We start from the raw sequence: 20926 nt of genomic DNA on the forward strand, positions 1-20926 counted from the left end.
TTAGGATCATGAAAGCCACACAGCATGGCCAAAAAAACAAAACAAAACAAAAAATCATTAATAAATACACAGGTTTTTATGATGTAGTCAAAAAAGATAAACAACCTGGAAGAAAAATAAGCAAAATTCTTTTTTATAAAAGACAGGCTAATGGTTATTAAATACATAAAACAATATTCAAATTCATTTACAATGAATAAAATAACAAGCCTTTATACCTTTAAAATAAAAATGAGGAAATAATTAGAATTAGAATTTCATAAACTGCTTGTAAGCATGAAAATTGGTGGATAATTTGGCAATATATATTTCAAAAGCTTTACAATGATTTATAATCTTTTACCTATCAAGTCTCTTTCTGGGAATTTATTTTAAGGAAATAATAAAATAATATATATATATATACAAAGATTTATAGAATAAAGCTTTATCATAGAGCTATTTTTAGTAATGAAAAACCTGAGATGTGTTTAAAGAAAGCTGAACAATCGCAATTGATTAAATACATTGTGATACATTTATATAAAGATTCAATATGCAATCATTGAAAATACACAATTTAATGACATGAAATATTTGTCACAATATGTTGCAAGAAACAGAGCAGGCTACAAAGCAATACACAATATAATTCTATTTTTATAAATATATACTATAGTGGTATGTGTATGCATATATGTATCTAGAGAGATAGAATTCTGGTTGATGTATTATAGATAATGTTAGTTATTCTATGAGCTTTTCTGAATTGAAAAATTGCATAAAACAGTAAAATTTATTTACACAAATTAGAAACTTGAAGTCAGAAATATTTAAAATAATTTAAAATGTTCATCCTGATTCTTAATATTATCAGACCCTTTAACTGTATTTGGCTATTGAAATAAAACTATTATGAAATAGGGATGCTAAGTCACTTCAGTTGTGTCTGACTTTGCAACCCTATGGACTGTAATCTGTCAGGCTCTTCTGTCCATGGGATTCTCCAAGCAAAAATCCTGGAGTGGGTTACCATTTCCTTTTCCAGAGGATCTTCCCAACCCAAGGATCGAACCCCCGTCTCTTATATCTCCTGCATTTGCGGGCTTGTTCTTTACCACTAGCACCACCTAGGAAGCCCTTATGAAATAGGGGTAGTGATTTCTTTTTTTTTTTTAATGTAATAAACATGGCCTCCCTTTGCCCCTTTATTATTATTTTTTTAAAAAGTTATTTAAATTTAACTGAAGGATAATCACTCTACAATACTGTGTTGGTTTCTGGCATACACCAACATGTATCAGCCATAGCTTTACATATACGCCATCTCTCTTGAACCTCCCTCCTATCTCCCATCCCTGCCCCTTTATTATTTTTTAATGTCCTAAACAGTGATTTCTCAAACTCTATACTCGAGCATTAGTTGAAAAGCATACATGTTTTATTGTTAAGCATATGTCCCTCTTCCAACAAAATGAAATGTCATCCAGAGTCACTGTGGGTCACCAAAAGTCTCGGCTGATTTTCTATTGGGTGGCTCAGGTGGTAAAGAATCTGCCTGCAATGTGGGAGACCTGGGTTCCATCCCTGGGTCGGGAAGATCCCCTGGAAAAGGAAATGGCAACCTATTTCAGTATTCTTGCCTGGAAAATCACACAGACGGAGGAGCCTGGTGGGCTACAGTCCATCGGGTCACAAAGAGTTGGACATGACTGAGCGACTTCACTTTCACTTTTCTATGGAACTGCATGATTTTATTCTCCTGTTACCAAATGAAGGTTCATGTGCCTGATGCAGAGTGAGGCCAGACAAACCAAAACATCAGAGTTAGGAGCAGGGAAAGGTTTAATGAAGGGCCAAGCAAGGAGACCGGTGGCCCAAGGTCTAGTGGAAGTCAACTTGTCCACCATCTTGGGCCTATTTGGTTTTAATTAGTTTACATGTCCTTGGGCTACGCCATTCTTTTAAAGGTTGTGCCTACCCTCTTCTGTCCTGTTTCAGTATCACAAAAGAGAATGAGGGAACTAAAGAGAGAACTCACCACACAGAAGAAGACTTGCAGAACAAATATGCCGATTTAACAGCAGGTCTTGAAGGTCAGAGGTCAAAGGTACAGGTACAGGAAAAGTGTGGCAGCTTGAACTGGAACCCTTCCAATCTAGTTATCTTGACAGTGTGTACTGTTATCTGGGGGAGAAAAAGAGGTGTATGTGAACTGTTTAAAGATAAACTGAGGCATATTACAAATTTTGAGTTTTTTGAGCAAAAATTGATTTAAATCTAGCAACAACTAACCTAGCAGTTAGAAAGGAGCTCCAAGGAATGGTACAAAATGAAAGATTTTTACAGGTAGAAGGAGTGGGAACAAGAAAGTTATACTACACAAAAAACTGAGTTGGTTATTGCAAGGTTGGGCTTTCCTGATGGCTTAGGGATAAAGAATCTGCCTGCCAATGCAGGAGATGTGAGTTTGATCCCTGGGTGGGGAAGATCCCCTGGAGAAGGAAATGGCAACCCACTCCAGTGTTCTTACCTGGGAAATCCCATGGACCAAGGAGCCTGGCGAGATACAATCCATGGTGTCACAAAAGAGATGGACATGAAAAAAAAAAAAAAAAAAAAGAGTTGGACATGACTTAGTGACTAAACAACAATCACAAATTGCAAGGTTACTTTCCTTAAGGGGATGGCAGGGATTTATCAGGCAGATTACCTAGCTGATCAGACAGTTCCTAATTGACTGGTTTAATATACCATTTCTGGGAGAGTAGAAACTCTAAATCTGGTAACATGGGGCTTAATATAAGCAACTCCATTCTGAGCTTGTTTTGTTTTTAACAAAAGGAACATGCTATCTCAATGAATTCTGTAACTCTCAGGGGTTCAAATCATCTTTCTGACATCAGTCACTGTGCCCTATCTGCTATGCAGCATAGCACATGGAGGATGAATTGGTCTGTTCATTTGTAAGAGATTGTCACCTTGAGGACGGAGAGGATTCACCATGACCAAGTGAACCACCAATCAGCTGATGTGAGGACAGAGGACTTCTGGAACAAGACTGGATCAGTGAGATGAGGCTTGGGCATGGGTGGCAGCCTCGAAGATTCATTAGTGGTGTTAGGCACAGTGTAAAACATTAGATGCATTCTGGAGGGATTTCACTAAGGGCTGGAGTTCTGGCTTAAGCAAATATGTTAATTCAACTACCCAGATTTAGATATGAATGTTAATAGCAGCTGATTTTTAGCCTCAGGCTGGTGAAGGTTTATGACATTAAGATTCCCATGATACTGTTTTTTTTTTCTTGAAATTCATTTGGGTTGTTGCTTTTTTTTTTAACAAATAGGAGCACAGGTCTGATGGTTATAAAACTTTTATTCATTCATTTAACAACTATTCATTGAATAAACTCTATACCCTTGGGAAATCAAACACTAAAACAGTCTGTGCCTTCAAGGGGAATTGCCTAGAGATCTAGTGCTTAGGACTGCCTCTACAAGTGGAAATTTATGTCAGTTTCACAAAGTAAAATTGATGCTCTGGTGTTAAGCAGAAAGGGAAGGGCAGACAGTTCTTCAATATGTTTCTTGGTTGCCTCCAAAAATAATCTTAATGCTAAAGTGGCATATTTTAAGCCCCTTCAACTGTGGACTACGGATTTCTTTTTTTTTCCAGCTTTTAGTTTGTTGCTTATTGCAATTACTCATGTTTAATTCCAAAAAAGGCAATGGCAACCCACTCCAGTACTCTTGCCTGGAAAATCCCATGGACGGAGGAGCCTGGTGGGCTGCAACCCATGGGGTCGCTAAGAGTCTGACACGACTGAGTGACTTCACTTTCACTTTTCACTTTCATGCATTGGAGAAGGAAATGGCAACCCACTCCAGTGTTCTTGCCTGGAGAATCCCAGCTAGGGGGGGAGCCTGGTGGGCTGCCGTCTATGGGGTCACTCAGAGTCGGACACGACCGAAGCGACTTAGCAGCTGCAGCATGTTTAATTCTCTATTAAATGACCAACTCCTTGAGAAGAAGACTTATCTTATTCACCTGCACACCCTCTGAACAGAGCAGACTTTAGTGGAATCAGTTCATAATTACTATGGGCATGCAAACCAAATATCCAATTTGCTAGAATTATTTTGCAACCAGGATAATGAGGTTTATGACTTTTTGTGTACAGTTTTAATGTCAACTATTTTGACTGAGGTCCTTGCTTCATCTCCATTTTAGCGTGCCTTCAAGATAAGCGTTGTCTCTCGTAAAATAGGCTACATTAATTTGTTGAGAGACACGCCTAATTTTCTTACTGCAAGGTTTCTTTGCACTTAAAGAAAACTCCAGTAAAATTCTGATCTAAAGCTAAAAGTCTTAAAAAAAAAAAAAACAAAAAACTAACAAGTACTTTTCCTTCCATTTTACTCATTGCTTCAATCTGCAAACACAAGTAGCTGCTTCCCATTTAATTTCCAGGCATGAAACCACTGTTAAAACTATAGACTGCCACAATTTGGCTTTTTTTTTTTTCCTGTTAAGCAAATTATTTAATTATAACAGACAAGGTCTCGTTACTGTATGTATCTCTCTCTTCTCAAATATTCTGTAATCAGAATTCTATGTTTTGAAAGCTCTTTGCAAAACTAAAAACATAGATCCTCAGGAGACTCCAATCAGCCAGCAACCAATCTCACCCCTCGACGCCTGGGATGGGAAAGGGAGCACCGCTGGGGATGAACGAGCCCGGCCAAAGACCGCAGAGGGCCCCTCCCGGGAGCGGAGGCGGGGTCGAGGGCGGAGGCGGGGTCGGGGGCGGAGCGTCGCCGCGCAGAGAGGAGCCCCCCGCCCTCCCCGCAATTGGCCTGCGTCGCTCGCCGGAATCCGGGTACTGCGGGCGCATCTGCTCGGCCCTTTCCGCTCGTTCTGGGCGCCCGGCCTGGGCATGCAGCTGCTTCGAGGACTGCGGCTCTCGGGGCTCCGCGCCTCCGCAGGCCCCGGCGCCGCGGCCCGAGCCCCGGGCGCCAGCCGCTGCCTCCGCCCCCCGCCCCGCCCCCGCGCGCCGCCCGCCACTCCTCGGCCCCGCCTCCGCCCCCTCCTCGCGCTTCGCCCGGGGTCGCAGCGCCCGGCCGTCGTCGCCTGCAGAGACCGGTCCCTCGCCACCGCCGCCTGCATGGAGCTCCCCGGAGCCGGTGAGCTCGGGCGGCCGAGCGGGCGGTGTGGGGCGACTGGAGTCTGGGGGCGTGGGCTCGGCGCGGCCGCGGGGAGGGCCCGGCCTCGCCGCCCCGCCTGCGCCCCGGCGCTTGGAGCGCGATCCCACGCCCGCTCTGCCCTGGGGCTCCTCTCCCCGCTCCGCGCGGAATTCGGTGTAGCCGCAAGGAACCCGGTACAACCGGGTATGATCAGCGCTGCTTGTCAGCGAGTGTGTTCGTTACTGCACGCACTGTTGTTGCGACGGGAGGCCGGAAGTGTGAACCCATTTTAAATTTCACTTTTCTTTCCCGATGATCTTCTAACCTTTTAGAAACTTCATGCCGACACATACCCTCCGACACATACCCTCCTTTGGTGTTGGTGTGATCAGCAAAATCTAGAAAAAGCTCCGTTTTTATATTTTATCACAAACAAAGGCTTGAACCACCGCAGTTAGGCTTTCCTCGTAGGATTTTATTCTCGGTGTGGAAGTGACCTCTCTAAACTGGCGCCAGATCTGCAGTAGGGCTGAGGATGAGTTTCCAGTTTATGTCAGCATTTACTGCGAACTGAAGTTGGTGGGCAGAGCGAGTTAGGGGTTGGACTTTTGATGAAAGGCACCAACAAGCCAATTAGAGAAAAGGTGGTCTTATGTGAAGGAAATGTCAACCCACTCTAGTACTCTTGCCTGGAGAATCCCATGGACGGAGGAGCCTGGTGGGCTACAGTCCACGGGGTCACAAAGAGTGGGACACAGCTGAGAGACTTTCAGGGTTTTTTCATGTGAGATTTTTGAAGTATAAACGCGTGAAAGTGAAGTCGCTCAGTCGTGTTCGACGCTTTGTGACCCCATGGACTGTAGCCCGCCAGGCTCCTCTGTCCATGGGATTCTCCAGGCAAGAATACTGGAGTGGGCTGCCATTTCCTTTTCTAGGAGATCTTCCTGACCCAGGGTTTGAACCCGGGCCTCCCGCATTGTAGGCAGACGCTTTACCGTCTGAGCCACTGCATAGAAAGATAAACAAAGCATGAAAATCTTAAAATGTTATGTAATAACCGTTAACTAGTGTAAATATGTTTACAATTGTTGAGGGAATGAAATGATGAAGACCTTGGAAGGTCAGTGCCGAGGGCGGGAATTTTTGAGATGCACTTATAAAGGGAAACGTGTAGGGGATTGTTAGTGTCAAAGAGAAAGGTTTCCCACCCCAGTTCCTTCAGTGTGTGGCCTTGCAATTGGGGCTGCTGATAGCATACTTTTAAGATGTTTGTGGAGTTTAATGCCTTTTTACATTGTGTTTCAGATATTATTAGCTTACTTTGTCCATTTCTGGCTAGTAATTTGGGTTGTACTTTTGTTCCTTTTTTCATCATGTGGAAACCCAAGCATGGACGTCAGGTGACTTGCTGACAGCTGTCAACATTTCTCCAGCTGTAAGATGTTTGTGTTTTTAGTAGCTAGGCCAGAACTGGCTAGGATGAACTGACTCTACTGATTCTTGGGGACTGTACCTACTATATATTTATTGTTTAGTTGCTAAATCCTGTCGACTATTTTGTGACCCCATGGACTGTAGCCCAATAGGCTCCTCTGTCCATGGGATTTCCCAGGCAGGAATATTAGATATACCTTCTTGGGGAATATACCTACCTAGTAGAGTGAGTAGAAGAGAATTTTGCTTAATAAAGTTGTGCTTTGTTATCCAGAAAGGAAACTTGAAGTTTGTGTGAGGAAGGGCAAACTATTCTTTTTTTTTCTTCTATTGGTCTGTCTTTGATGAAGTCATTTGTGGAAGTACACATATATTTGAATATTAGTGTATACTTCATGTACAATTTTATAATATATTTTAAATGTATGCATTGTTTTCTTATAAAAGTAATGATTCTGTTTGAAACATTTGAATAACAGAAATGTGTTGAGTACAACAACTATCTCAGCCTTTTCGTATGTAATTGTACACATAGTACAAGTGCATATGCATTCTTATATCTGCTCTTTAAAATGAAAATGCTCTTCTTAACCAGAACAGATACCAGACAGATATCTGGGCGTATTATATTATATAAACTGTGTATCTTATAATATAAACTGTGTATGTGAACTTTCCAGAAGTGCTGTTGCTGGCAGGTTTTGGTGGTTGAGTAACTGGATTCAAAGTCTAGCCCCAGGACCTGTAACCTGAGGCAAGTTGCTTAATTGGCTAGTCTGTGAAAAGTGTTTAATATTACCTTGATAAAGTCCTTTATTTCAAGGTTGGTTATTATTTTATTTCTTTATTTCTGGCTATGCTGGGTCTCTGTTGTTGCACGCAGGCTTTCTCTAGTTGCAGAGAGCCGAGGCAACTCTTGGTTGTGGTGCACAGGCTTCTCATTGCGGTCACTTCTCTTTTTGTTTAGCACAGTCTGTAGGCACCCGGGCCTCAGTAGTTGCGGCTCGCAGGTCCTAGAGCGCACAGACTCGGTAGTTGCGGCTCGCAGGTCCTAGAGCGTACCGGCTTGGTAGTTGCTGCTAGCAGGTTCTAGAGCTCCAGCTCAGTGGTCCTGGTACACGGGCATCGTTGCTTGTGGCATATGAGTTGAGTTTAGTTGCCCCGAGGTGTGTGGAATCTTCCTGAACCAGGGATCGAACCCATGCCCCCTGCATTGGCAGGCAGATTCTTACCCAAAACTGTACCACCAGGCAAGTGCAAAGGTTGGTTGTTTTAAGGCAGTTGTCCCAAAACAAAGATTTGTACTTCTGTAAAAGAAACTGTAGTTATGATTGTTGTTCAGTGGCTTGCTCGGGTGTGTCTGACTCTTTGCGACCCCATGGACTGCAGCATGCCAGGCTTCCCTCCCTGTCTTTCAGCTGTCTCCTGGTGTTTGCTCAAACTCATGTCCATTGAGTCAGTGATGCCATCCAAACATCTCATCCTCTGTCGCCCCCTTCTCTTCCTGCCCTCAATCTTTCTCAGCATCAGGGTCTTTTCCAGTGAGTTGGCTCTTCGCATCAGGTGGTCAAAGTATTGGAGCTTCAGCTTCAGCATCAGTCCTTCCAATGAATATTCAGGACTGATCTCCTTTAGGATGGACTGGTTGGATCTCCTTGCAGTCCAAGGGACTCTCAAGAGTCTTCTCCAGCACCACAGTTCAAAAGCATCAATTCTTTGACACTCAGCCTTCTTTGTAGTCCAACTCACATCCGTTCGTGATTACTGGAAAAATCATAGCTTTGACTATGGGGACTTTTGTTGAAAAAGTGTTGTCTCTAGGTTTGTCATAGCTTTCCTTCCAAGGAGCAATCGTCTCCTGATTTCATGGCTGCAGTCACCTTCCGCAGGGATTTTGGAGCCCAAGAAAATAAAGTCTGTCACTGTTTCCATTTTTCCCCTTCTATTTGCCATGAAGTGATGGGGCTGGATGCGGGTGTGTTTAGTTCACGTCTGCCAGCCTTTGCCGAAACACTGGATCTTAGAGAACTGGAGGAAGTCTTTCAGATTTGAGCCCTGTTGAGAAACATTGTTCTATAGGATGACCATAGAACATGGAGTTCCAAGAGTTACTTGGAAATGGTATTATCTTATCTCTGAGTTAATAATTGATGTGACACCATGGACTATAGGCCACCAGGCCCCTCTGTGTATGGGATTTCACAAGCAAGAATACTGGAGTGGGTTGCCATTTCCTTCTTGAGGGAATCTTCCCCACCTAGGGATTGAACCTAGGTCTCCCACATTGTGGGCAGATTTTTTACCAAGTCTGAGCCACCAGGAAAGCCTGTTAATAATTCATATCTACAAAAAGGCTTTCAGCTATTTGGTAATTTAATAGAAAAAATTTTGTGTATCAAGTTCTAGACTCTTGTTGATTTTGACATACCATTGCATTCAAGAATTTTATTTATTTTTTAAAAAATTTAAAGATTTTTTAAACATTTTATTTATAGTGTTGTGTAAGCTAAGTGATCAGTGATGATCTTTTCTATGTAGGTGCATTTGGCCCAAATATAAGATATGTATTGATTTATTAAAACTTTTGTTTAAATATAAGCTGTGTATTTTTCAACACAAGTGTAAAAAATAGAAAGGAAACATTTACTTGTTCTCACATATTCCAATAGCTGTGAATAGATTCATGGTAAATAACACTTGCTGAACACCTGCATGCCAGGCAGTCAAGCTTAATAAGGTATGAACTGTAATGTAAATAAATAGCATTATTAAGAGTGTACTATTAATTTTTTTGGTTTTGGTGTTGAACATGACTAGTTGATATAAAAAAATCAGCAATAAAAGGGTTTTAGCTGTCATTTTTGCTTTATCTACAAAACAGGTGTGTGTCTGTAAATAATATTAAAGATTACTGAAATTACAATAAAAATTTAGTTTTTTTGGCTTTTGTTAACTATAACTTATCATGAATATTTATTATCTTGCATATTGTAAGCCATATTCTTAATGGAGTGTGTTTTTAAAGGTCTGATATATGAAAATAGAGGATTATAACAGAATGAAATAAATGACTTTTTTAATATCTTCAATGGTAAATTAATCGTTAGTCAATATATAGAATAAAAATTATGTAAGTATCCCAGGATTTTGTTCAGCTCTGGTCCAAACAACGTTTGTGTCTAAAAGCATGGAGGATAATGGTGTGGAGAGACTACCAGCTGATAAATTTAGCAATTGACTTTATCAGTTTAAACAGACACTCTTTTCCCCTTAACCTCCTCCTGAGGCATATAATTGTTCTACCCATAATAAGAAAACAAAAAAACAAGGACCAAGTGTGAAATGTCGCTCTAATATTAGTACCTGTCCTTGGAAGGGCTGTCAGCGAAACTATAGGATCTTTTTGCTTTTAACCATTGAATTTCTAGAAAAGCATATTTAGAGCTATGTAATTTTAATGTGTGAATTTTAATTTTTGAATTTCCCATGTTAATAATGGAATGAAAAAAAATTTTAAATCTTTTCTGAAGGAAAAATAAAAGTCAGAGTTTATACAGGTGAGAACACATAATTGATGTTGTTAACAAATAAACATGGAAGAGATTGCCAAAATCTTGTTGGCTTGTGTTCAAAAGTTATGTGAAAAATGTAGTTTTGGAGTTAAGAAAATGTGTCTTATAAAGGATCTTGAGGTTTGTTGATTAACTCAACTTTAACCCTGAGTTGAGTACTGTGCTTCAGGAAAATATTAAAGCTGTTTAACATAAAAATGGATTTATAGAAATGTAGACTATGGTATAACTATATAAGTAGCTTACAGTATATTTGAATGCCAGTTTTACCATTTCTTAACAGATGTTAATTTATATTGAGTTCAGTTAGTTGAGTTGCTTTAGCGTAGGATATGAATTAAAAAATAAATAAAATAATACAGTTTTCTTTTTGTGATGTTATAGGGGTGAATTCCAATGAGTGTGAAAGTGTATCAAGCAAACAAGAAATGTCAGAAGAATTTGAAGCCAACACCATGGATTCTCTGGTAGATTTGCCATTTGCTACCATAGATATTAAAGATGACAGTGAAAGTAAGTACTTTATTAAATAAATATGTGTTTAGAAGCAATGAACAGTAAATTTAGTGATACATATTTTTTTCTTAATAAATTATTTTACCTTAAGTATTGCTGTGTTTTTGAGTTTGGGCAGTTAATTAATAATTGTTTGGCTCCATAGTAAAGGATCCGCCTGCCAATGCAGGAGATGTGAATTCGATCCCTGGGTCAGGAAGATCCCTTGGAGAAGTAAATGGCAACCCACTTCAGGATTCTTGCCTGGGAAATCCCATGGACAGAGGAGCCTGGTGGGCTACAGTCTGTGGGTTTGCAAAAGAGATGGACTCAACTGAGTGACTAAACAACAACAGTAACAACTCCCAAGATGATTGTAATCCTTAACTATGACCCTAAGGTTAAGTTAAATGATAAGGTTAAGTTAACCTTAACTTAAATCAAGGTTCAAAACAGTAGTTCAGTGAGTTTTCCTTCTTTCAGTCATATGTCTTTCCTAAATGGGGCATTCAGTTCTCCTCATTGAAATGATCATAATCCTTATTTTACCTCACCGAATTCTAAGTCTGGCTTTGTAATTATTGGAGATTTTAGAGATACTGGAAATCACCATGTTATTATTTACTCATTAGCTAATACTATTAAGTTGCATGTTAAAAATACTTCAGATCTAAAGTATTTTAAAGTATTGATTAAAACCTTATTTACTTGAAAAAAAGTTTTAATAGAAAAATGTATATCAAATAAAGATTGAGTCTTAGTACTTGGTATAGTAAGTGATTGTCTTGAGTCAGTTTTTTAAAAAGTGTAAATCGTGTCCTGTATTTCTCTGTAATTTATTGGAGAAGTCTGTAATGTTTATTCCAAATTTTATTATTAAAGGACTTAAGGCAAATATTTGTCCCAAATAAGAAAAAATGATTGGTGCCTGGCAAAGGATGTAAAAATAAAGCCCAGTTAGTAAATAAATATATGGAAAATTATTCAACTTCATAAGTATCAAAGGATGCACATTAAAATATGATTGTAACTTATCAGATTGGGAATATCACTCAAAAATAATACTCTGTGATTTTAAGGTTATATCTTTGTGGCTTCTGACAGTGTATTGTTGTAGTAATCCTTTTAGAATGGGATTTATTGGAATCTTAAGCAATGTTCATACATGGAGTGGAGTCACTCATGGAATTCCTAACGTAAGGACATAGTCTTACTTGTGGGAAGAGGTTTTATTTATAAACATGCGTCACAGTGTTTTTAAGTAGTAAAAATATTGCCGCAAAGCCCAAATGTCCATTAGACTGTGGCTGAATAAGCTATACCAGTGCCTTTAGGCTACATAGTATTGAATTATATATTATGAAAATATTTCTGGAAACTATGTAATGGGGAACATTTCTAAGTCGCTTCAGTTGTGTGCAACTCTGCAACCGTGTGGACTGTAGCCCTCCAGGCTGCTCTGTCCATGGGATTCTCCAGGCAAGAATACTGGAATGGATTCCCATGCTCTTCAAGGGATCTTCCCCACGCAGGAATGGAACCCGCAGTTCTTACCCATGGCCTGCTGCATTGACAGGAGGGCTCTTTATCACTAGGGCCACCAGGCAAGCCCACATAGTATCGAATTGCATATTATGAAAATATTTCTGAAAACTCTATAATAGAGAATCTTTCCTATGTAAAATGCAAAGTTAAAAATTAGGGGGGAAATATATGTAATGTTAGTTTACAATTGTGTAAGTGCTTTAGGTGATCTGTCACCAAAATTCATAGTGATTTTGTTAAGATAGTAGGTTTCTGAACAGTTTTTTTTTTTCTTTATTCCTTTTTCTAATCTTCAAATTTTGTGAGCTCTTGATTCTTTTCATGAAAAAATACGATTTAGATTTTGAATTGTGGTTAGAAACTTGCTTTTAAAGATGTATGCTTCATTGATTCAGTAAACAGGGAGCTAGAGAAGCTCATTTTTCCTTGACGTTATCCACCAAGATTTTACTAATAGTGTTCAACTGAGACGGTTACAGGTGAGGTCTGTGGAGTCAGACTGTCAAGGGACAGAATTTGCTCCTACGTTTTCCTGTTCTGTGCTTTGAGCAGGTGTCTGGGCTTGCTTTCACTGTCTCAAAAATTGGTATAAAATGGTAGCTGTCTCATAAGATTGTTGACAGGATTCAACTAACTTATTAATAATGTAAAGTCCTTCCAATTGTGTGTGGCAAAGAACTTGCTTCCACAAATCTTTATTAATTTAATCTTACCAAGATTTTCTGCCTTAATAAGTTTGTCAAAATAAGTATTTAAAAATGTGTCCCTTGAAAGCAGTATTTTATAATAATATCATCAAGTGCTTCTAGCCCATCACTAAATGCTTTCCATTTCTTTGCTTAATTCTCACAGAAAATTAGAGGGGTAAATTATTTTTTTAGAAAGCTTTAGTAATTTGCTGAAGATTATTCAGAGTGCTTAGTCACTCCAGTCGTGTCTGACTCTCTGCCACCCCATGGACCATGGCCCGCCAGGCTCCTCTGTCCCTGGGATTCTCCAGGCAAGAATACTGGAGTGGGTTGCCATTTCCTTCTCCAGTGAGTGAAGTGAGTGAAGTGAAGTGAAGTCTCTCAGTCGTGTCCGACTCTTTGCAACCCCGTGGACTATAGCCTACCAGGCTCCTCTGTCCATGGGATTTTCCAGGCAAGAGTACTGGAGTGGGTTGCCATTTCCTTCTCCTTATTCAGAGTAATTCTGTGAAATATAGAAGGTAATAGTCTATGCTGTATACTTAAATTTTAAGAATGGTTGCTTCAGAGATTTGATGGCATAAGTAGCAAGAAAACAAAAAAAGAATATAAAAGCAAAATTGAATTCACTCAGTCTTTTGGCTAACAGCAAGTGTAAAAACAGTCAACCAACAATAACAGATGGACTACATTACATTAATTTCTCTCATAATTCATTTCCTTGTAGTTTTTTGAGAGAATTAAAACGCCTTTAAGAAAATTAGATAATTTACATTAAAATGACACATGTGGTGCTTTAGGTAAAAAAAAGCCAATGCATGGATGAGTTACAGCGTTTGTCAACAAGACCAGATTCATTGGAGCACATTAAAATGGCTACTGAAATCATTATGAAAATTCACAAGTATAATAAATTAAATTTATGGAATGGGTTTACAAGCTTGACTACAACTAATACTTTTTTTCTGCTGAACAGTAAAAGTTACTCTAAATAATCCGGAGAAAGATCCAGGGCACATGGCCAAAGCTTTCTACATTTTGCTTCTATTGTCATTGATCTTTAATGTTTTTATTGTAAACTTGATGTTACTTGAATACTTTGCTCATTGTATTTTCATATGCATTAAATAAAAGTGTTAGTCACTCAGTCATGTCCAACTCTTTGTGACCCCATGGACTGTAGCCCACCAGGTTTCTCTGTCATGGAATTCTCCAATCAGGAACACTGGAGTGGTCATTCCCTTCTCCAGGGGATCTTCCCGACCTAAGGAAAATAAAAAGATAATAGTAAATTGTATTTTAGAACTTAGATTATGATTTAAAAGTTATAAATAAAATGAAGTTCAGTGAGGAAAAAAGGGATTTTATACTCTGGTCATACAAATAAACCTGCTAATGAAAGGCATAGAAGATATGCAAACAAGTGTCTAGCAAGTTGATCATAAAGCAGCAGGACTCACTGAAATAGAAAAACACAAGCATACTACTTACAAGTGTAAATTAAACTGTGCTGTAACAGTAAATACAGGCTTATGTCCCCCCTTTATTTGTCCAGCTCACATCAGATTATTTTAAACTTTACCGTATCTGTGATGTCCAACAAAAGAAAAAATTTAGATAATCCAGTTCAAAGAAAAGCTTACTAGTTATTGATAAAAGGAAGCTAAGGGAATGTAGAAAAATGCTCTACTTCTTTATTTTTATTAAGAGGTTGTATTCTGAACTGCGGGCTTTATGCTGTATCATTCTCATGATACTGGAATTGTTAGAACTATTATAAATTATAACTGTTACCTTCAGAGATTATGATTTTCCTTCTCTGAATATCTGCAAAATGGACTTAAGGAGCATTTGAAATGGCAAAAATAAATAGTTACAGACAGGAGGCTCTTTAGTTTTAAACAGGTAAGCTATAAAACAACTAAAATACTGAAGACTTCAGTGGTCTGTTCCTCTGGCTTAGTACTGTTTATATTGAGTAAAACACAGCAAAACTGTGTCTTATGTTCAAAGTAAGACATAGATTTTGCAGTGCCACCCAATATACACATATATGTAAAAAACTGAAATTTCATGAAGTAATACTTACATATACCAGCAGCAGTATACTGTTTACCATTCTGTTATTTTGTTTTGCTTTCCTTTCCATTCCAAGCTGTCCATTCTGGTTATTAAAAAGTTCTTTTAAAAATTATCTTCTATGGTGATTTCATAACCCACTAATGGGTTGATACTTGCAGTTTGAAAAATGAAAAGGTAGACTATAGGTTCTGGATTCTCTCTCTACTATGTTAATTTTGAGATGAACTAAAGGTTATAAAATCAACTGGATTATTAGTTTGGCCACCGTTCTTTATTTAATTTCTGCATCTCTTGTGTCTCCTGCTTTGGCAAGGCAGATTCTTTACCAGTTGCGTCACCTTGGAAGCCCAGTTTCAACATAAAATATCTTAATTAGTACAGATGTAATAGCTGTTGGCTCTGTTATTCCAGATCACAGATTATATTAAAATTGGTTTCCTGTTCATGAGGGCCAGTTTACTAACAGCAGATGGAGGTGGGCTTGGAATGTATTTAGAAGTGGATTTAAAATATGTGTACTTACTTCATTAGCATATTATATTGTGGCTTCTGTTTAAAGTTAGTTTAGTTCATGTTACTACAAAGTAAGGACTGTTTCTTATATGTATCTGAAATTACAAGCAGCTCAACATATTTGATTTTCCAAATGAAAAAAGCTGCATGGGGATAAAACCCAGGGGCATCACATGAGGCAATTCAGCTCATACTTGACAGGTGGTGCTAGTACCTGCCTGCCAATGCAGCAGACAGGTTTGATTCCTGGGTTGGGAAGATCCCCTAGAGGAGGAAATGGCAACCCACTCCAGTATTCTTGCTTGGGAAATCTCATGGACAGAGGAGCCTGGAAGGCTTCAGTCCATGAGGCCGCAAAGAGTTGGACACGACTGAGCATACACACACAAGACAATGCGGATAAGAGTGCTGTGAACTTTTTATAAAGTCCTGACAAGCTCACATGTATAGAAGAAGCTAATTTATATTTCAAATTTGTATTCTCTGTGAAGGTATGTCATTTTAACCATATTAATCATTATGCATATTGTTGAGAAGTATAATAGAGAAATGGTTGCACAAACAGACCAGTTAATTCTGTCTTAACCTGTAACAATACAGTCAGACTCATTACCCAGATCACCTTGTTCTTAATTGACCCGTCTTCTACGTCTCCTTCTAGGGTTCCCAGGTATGTTGATCTTAGAAAGAAAGCATGTCTGTTCCCACAAATGCTTAATTTTAAAATTTTAAACATTTTCTACTATTTTTCTTAGAAGTTCGCATTAAAATATTATTTGCAACACTCATTTAAAATTATTTACTGTTAATATTTCAAAGAAAAACAGAATAAGGACAGTTTCTTCTGCTCTTTGATTTTGTTCATAGTAGTAACTACTTATCTAGAACCATAAGAAGGAAGCAATTTGTTCCAGTGGAAATTACACTAGAAGGAGAGCTTTGAAAGGTCCGGATACCAGGTTTGACTCTGTGACACTGAACTGTTTTTAAAACTTTTTTTTTTCCTCTTCTGTTCATTGTATGTAAAATAAGTTTAGTTAGATATGCACAGATCTTGTCCTCTTGGTCACTATGGTTTGTTAGAGCTGATCTCAAAGATGAGACCAACTTCGTAAGATTGAATCTAAGACAAGGTACTTCCTCCTCCTTTCCAAAATCATACCTCGGAAGATATAGTTATATTTGCAGTTTACAAAGTTGCTATGAGGTACTCTGCTATTCAAGAAGACACAACCTGAAATATAAATTAATGGTAGTTTTCCATGCATGTGGAAGCCCCTGATAGAATCTGTTTTAAAAAAAAAAAAGAATTTTGCACTGATTTGGAAATTACTTCTAGCAGTATAGTTTCATAATAAAAATTGTTGGTTGTTAGAAATGTCTTTTGAAGATGACTTTAAAAAGCATGCTAAGTGTTTCTCAAGTTAGCTATGGTCAAGGACTATTTTTTTTTCTTTAGTTTCTTATTTGTTGCTGACTGATACTTTTGTAAAATACATAATATACCATTAAATATTAGAAAAAAAATTAAAGAAAAAGATCTGCAAAACAGAAGCCAGAATTTAATAGACAAAATTACTTTGCCTACTTGCCCTGAAAGTTTATAAAGCATCCTCTCAGTTTTTGCTAATTGTTTGTAGTGTGACATTAGCCAGAAATTGAACTTTGAGTGGCACTGCCACAAGTGATTTTGTTGTAAAAGTTAGGAATATACATATTACAGGATGGAGAAAAAATGGTTTTTCCTAGCATCATGAAAATTGTGGCAAGGAGAAGAGAACGGTTGTTAGTTATGCTTCAGATCAGAGGTAAGTGCACCATGGCCCATGGGCCAGATCTGACTATCTGCTTTGTAAATGAAAGTTTTATTGGAAAACATTTGTATCCATTCAGCTGTGTTTTGTCTACAGCTGACTTAGGTCGTTAAGACTGTATGATCCGCGAGGCCTGAAATATTTATTATGAGGTCTTTTACAGAAGAATTTGCCAATTCCTATTTTAGATTTGAAAATGACAATTATGAATGACTGCTAGTTGTATAGTGCTTTTTTTTTTCTTTTTACTGATTATATCATCTTTGTTTAAATGCATTAGACATATTATTGTTTGACTTTTTTTCTCTAGTCACTGATGTTCCTAAAGTAAATTTGGAGAGAAGTAAAGAAAATGGATGCCACAATAAAGATCAAATAAAGAAGAGGAAAAAAAAGCGAAAAGATTATCAACCCAACTATTTCCTATCCATTCCGATCACCAACAAAGAGGTGCTGTTATTTTTTTAGAAGTATTTTTACTAGATTTTGTTCTAAATTATATTTAAGGTGCACTAAATGCTTGTAAGCCCTTTTGCTTTCAGCTTTTAAGAGTCTTCGGTGGCATTTTAGCTGGGCAGGAAATATGGAGTATACACACACACATACGGAATATAAAATACAGGGACTATAGAATATATTTCATCAATAATTTTGAAAAATATTATTTAAACAATCATATTTAAATGACAGTTTTACAAAAGCCACTTAAAAAAAAATGTTGCCAGATAGCATGTCAAGGTTCTTTCTAAAGTTTTGTTCATCATAATGGAAGAATCTTTCAGAAACACAGAGCTGGTAAAAAAAAAAAAAAAGATTCTGAAATCTCTGCGGGGAAAGTAAACTGGGATTTGTTGCTGCTTAGTCCAGTTTATGGTAATGACTATTGCAATATAGTTTCTTCAAAAATTACTCATTGTTGTACCAACTTAATGGTGTACAGTAAACTTGGTAGAAATCTATTAAAAGTCTGAAAATTTAATGTGGCATCAATAATAGGAAATGAAACCAGCCCATTGGCCCACAGTAAGATACCCTAACATATGACTGAGCGAGAAAACTATAGTAGGTAAGCCTTTTAGAGCAGTGAGATAGGAATTATAACGCCTTAGGAGAGAACACCTCGTTTGGAAGACTGACTGCTTGTACTTGGTCCAGTTTAATGTCTTCAGAGCTAGATCTGAATTCCTGTTTGACCATGGACTCTGATCTCTTAACTGGGCGTATTTTCAGGCTGTTCCTCCCTTTATTTAACTAGAATGTTTCTACAGAATGCTAATGAGTTTTTAAATATCAGAGCAAACAAAATTGAAATCAAAGAAATAAATATAAAAGAGAACAAATTCTGTTGGGGCATTCTAGGAAACTTCTAGTCTGTGCGGTACAGTTCACTTGGGAAGAAAAGATACTTAGAAAGATAAGTGGAATTATCTAGCCATACGGAATTTTAGAATTTGATACAGTAAAGAATCAAAGTTTAAATTTACTGGTATGTAGTGGTAGGTTAACTGTAAAATAGCCCTTAAGTGTTTAGCTGATGGCAAGTTTAATGTTTTTGACAACTATAAATTACATTAAAATACTTGTAACTTATTCAGACAGGTTTTCCACAAGACTTAGGATCTTGTGTACCTATGGGCATTGTAGGAAAGCAGGTTAGGTCCTCAGGAAACTGCATGTGAAACAGGCCAAGTGACATCCCCATATTTTTTGTGATTGGAAGAGATGCCAGTTTCCTTATTTTGGTTTCTTGCTTAGAAATTGCTCCACTCCAGAGTCTGTGTGTGTAGAAGTTGGGTGAGCTCTTCTCTAAATAGCTGTTCTTGGTTCCCCTGGTCCGAGCAGCCGCTCTGCATTCCCTCCAGCCTGCCCCAGCCCCTGCCAGCGCTGGGCCGGCTTCCCACCTCGTCCAGTAAAGATTGGTGGGGGGATGTGCTAGGATAAGGCCGGTGGGGAAGGGTATTGAGGGGAGAGAGGGTGGAGAGATTCCTTTCTTCTGACATTTAGATTGGGACTCAGGTCACAAAGATGGGAGGAGGAAATGAAAGAGGGCCATCTGCAACCCTTAGTTTTTATCCTGTAAGCCACTGTAGCCTTTGTTTCTGCCTCTTTGCTGCTGGCAGGTTCTGTAGAAAGTGGGTATAGTACAGGCTTTGGAACCTGACCAGCCTTGCTCAGATAGCAGCTGGATCTCAAATGCCACTGTGGATGTTGGTCACATTACCTAATTTTTGTAGTTTCAGTGTCTTGAGGTGTAAAGTGAAGGTGATAATGATTATTTTCTAAACCCAAATTGGGACACATCACCTTCATCCTTATGCACTTCAGTATCTTCCCATTGATACTTGGATAAAGACAAAGGCTTTACCATATTCTAGAAGGTTCTATATGGTTTGACCTTCTCCACCTCAGCCCCTCTGACCTTGTTTGAACTTGCCAATCCCCCACTGCCTGCAGGAAATCTTTCTCTGGCTAGAAGTTTTCTTTTCTCTCCTTTTGGTTTTGTTAATGCCAAAAATCTCAGCTTAAACTTCTCCCACCCGTGAGCACCCTGACTAGGTCACCCCCTCCCCCCACGGTTGTCATCCTTGAAATCTGACACTTGTTGGTCCTCCTCAGTTTTACAGCCCTTCCCCAGTACCTAGAACAGAGTTTGGCAGGAATAGAGTCGCGCACACACAAAATACTGTCATTTCAGGGCAGAAGATGTTTCCAGAATGCCAAATTCCAACCAGAACAAATTTACAAATAATAGATACAGTGTTACACATGCTTGTTTTCTGTAATATAGGTTCAGTGATAGTTTGTTTTCCAGGAGGTCCATGACTTGTAATAGTGGGGCACACAAGTTTCAAGTAACGTGGAAACCAGAGAATTTCATGTTTCTCTCTCAAGTGACTGATTTGTGGGTAACAAAGCTTAAAGCCTATATGGGGAGGAGGATTAGGGACTAGGACAAGATGAGGAAGATCTTTTTTATATCTTCTGTATGAGTACCTTTTTTGTTTGTTTCTTTGAAAGTATCTAATGTTAATTTCTTTTGAAACTGCTTATGGGCTTTTGTGGGGAGTCCTGGGAAAAGGAGCAGCATTTATAACATTGTTTCAATGGGAGACTGTATTCCAAGTTCCAATTAAGTGACCTGCAAACAAGCTTTTGGAAGCTAGCACATTGACAATGAGCTGCTCTACTTTTGGCTTCTACTTGCTGGCATCTAGTTTTAAAGGAAAAAGGATTCAGACTTACATGGGTCTTTGATTTTTAAACACATTAGTAGACATTTGGAATGCTTTAGTTTTGGAAGGTCATGATTTTCATATTTTTAAGAGATAGATTTGGAAAATGAATTAGAATGACTGCATGAAAATATCCTAATTGCATGTATATGAGAATGTGTTTCTCCATTACCCACAATTACACATTAATTTAAAGTTAAAAATAAAGAGAAATTGAATGGTATTTTAAGTGAATCCTAAATATTTCTTAACTGGCTAGAATTGCTTAATTATTAGTTCTAGGTGGATTTGCCCATATATTGGTTTTATATACTTTCTTATAAGAGATAATAATACAAGTCAGCATTGAAAAATGCAAGGGAAGCTAATTGAAATTAAGAATGC

The 20926-nt window shown here is 38.4% G+C and overlaps 1 protein-coding gene across 3 annotated transcripts in view; it reads left to right on the plus strand.

The window, feature by feature from the left end:
• Window positions 1-4704: 4704 nt before the first annotated feature.
• AKAP7 (A-kinase anchoring protein 7) overlaps window positions 4705-20926 on the plus strand; it is a 130201-nt gene continuing 113979 nt past the window's right edge. Inside the window, exons 1-3 of one of the 3 annotated variants that reach the window (XM_043888453.1) lie at window positions 4705-5165; window positions 10556-10684; window positions 17620-17759. In XM_043888453.1, the coding sequence (XP_043744388.1) occupies window positions 4919-5165; window positions 10556-10684; window positions 17620-17759 (516 nt within the window). In that variant the 5' untranslated portion in view covers window positions 4705-4918. The remainder of the gene's footprint in view (window positions 5166-10555; window positions 10685-17619; window positions 17760-20926) is intronic. The other 2 variants (XM_043888452.1, XM_043888451.1) reach the window with 2 other exon arrangements.

This window comes from Cervus elaphus, chromosome 26 (assembly GCF_910594005.1).
Source record: "Cervus elaphus chromosome 26, mCerEla1.1, whole genome shotgun sequence".
NCBI classification, from domain to species: Eukaryota; Metazoa; Chordata; class Mammalia; order Artiodactyla; family Cervidae; genus Cervus; species Cervus elaphus.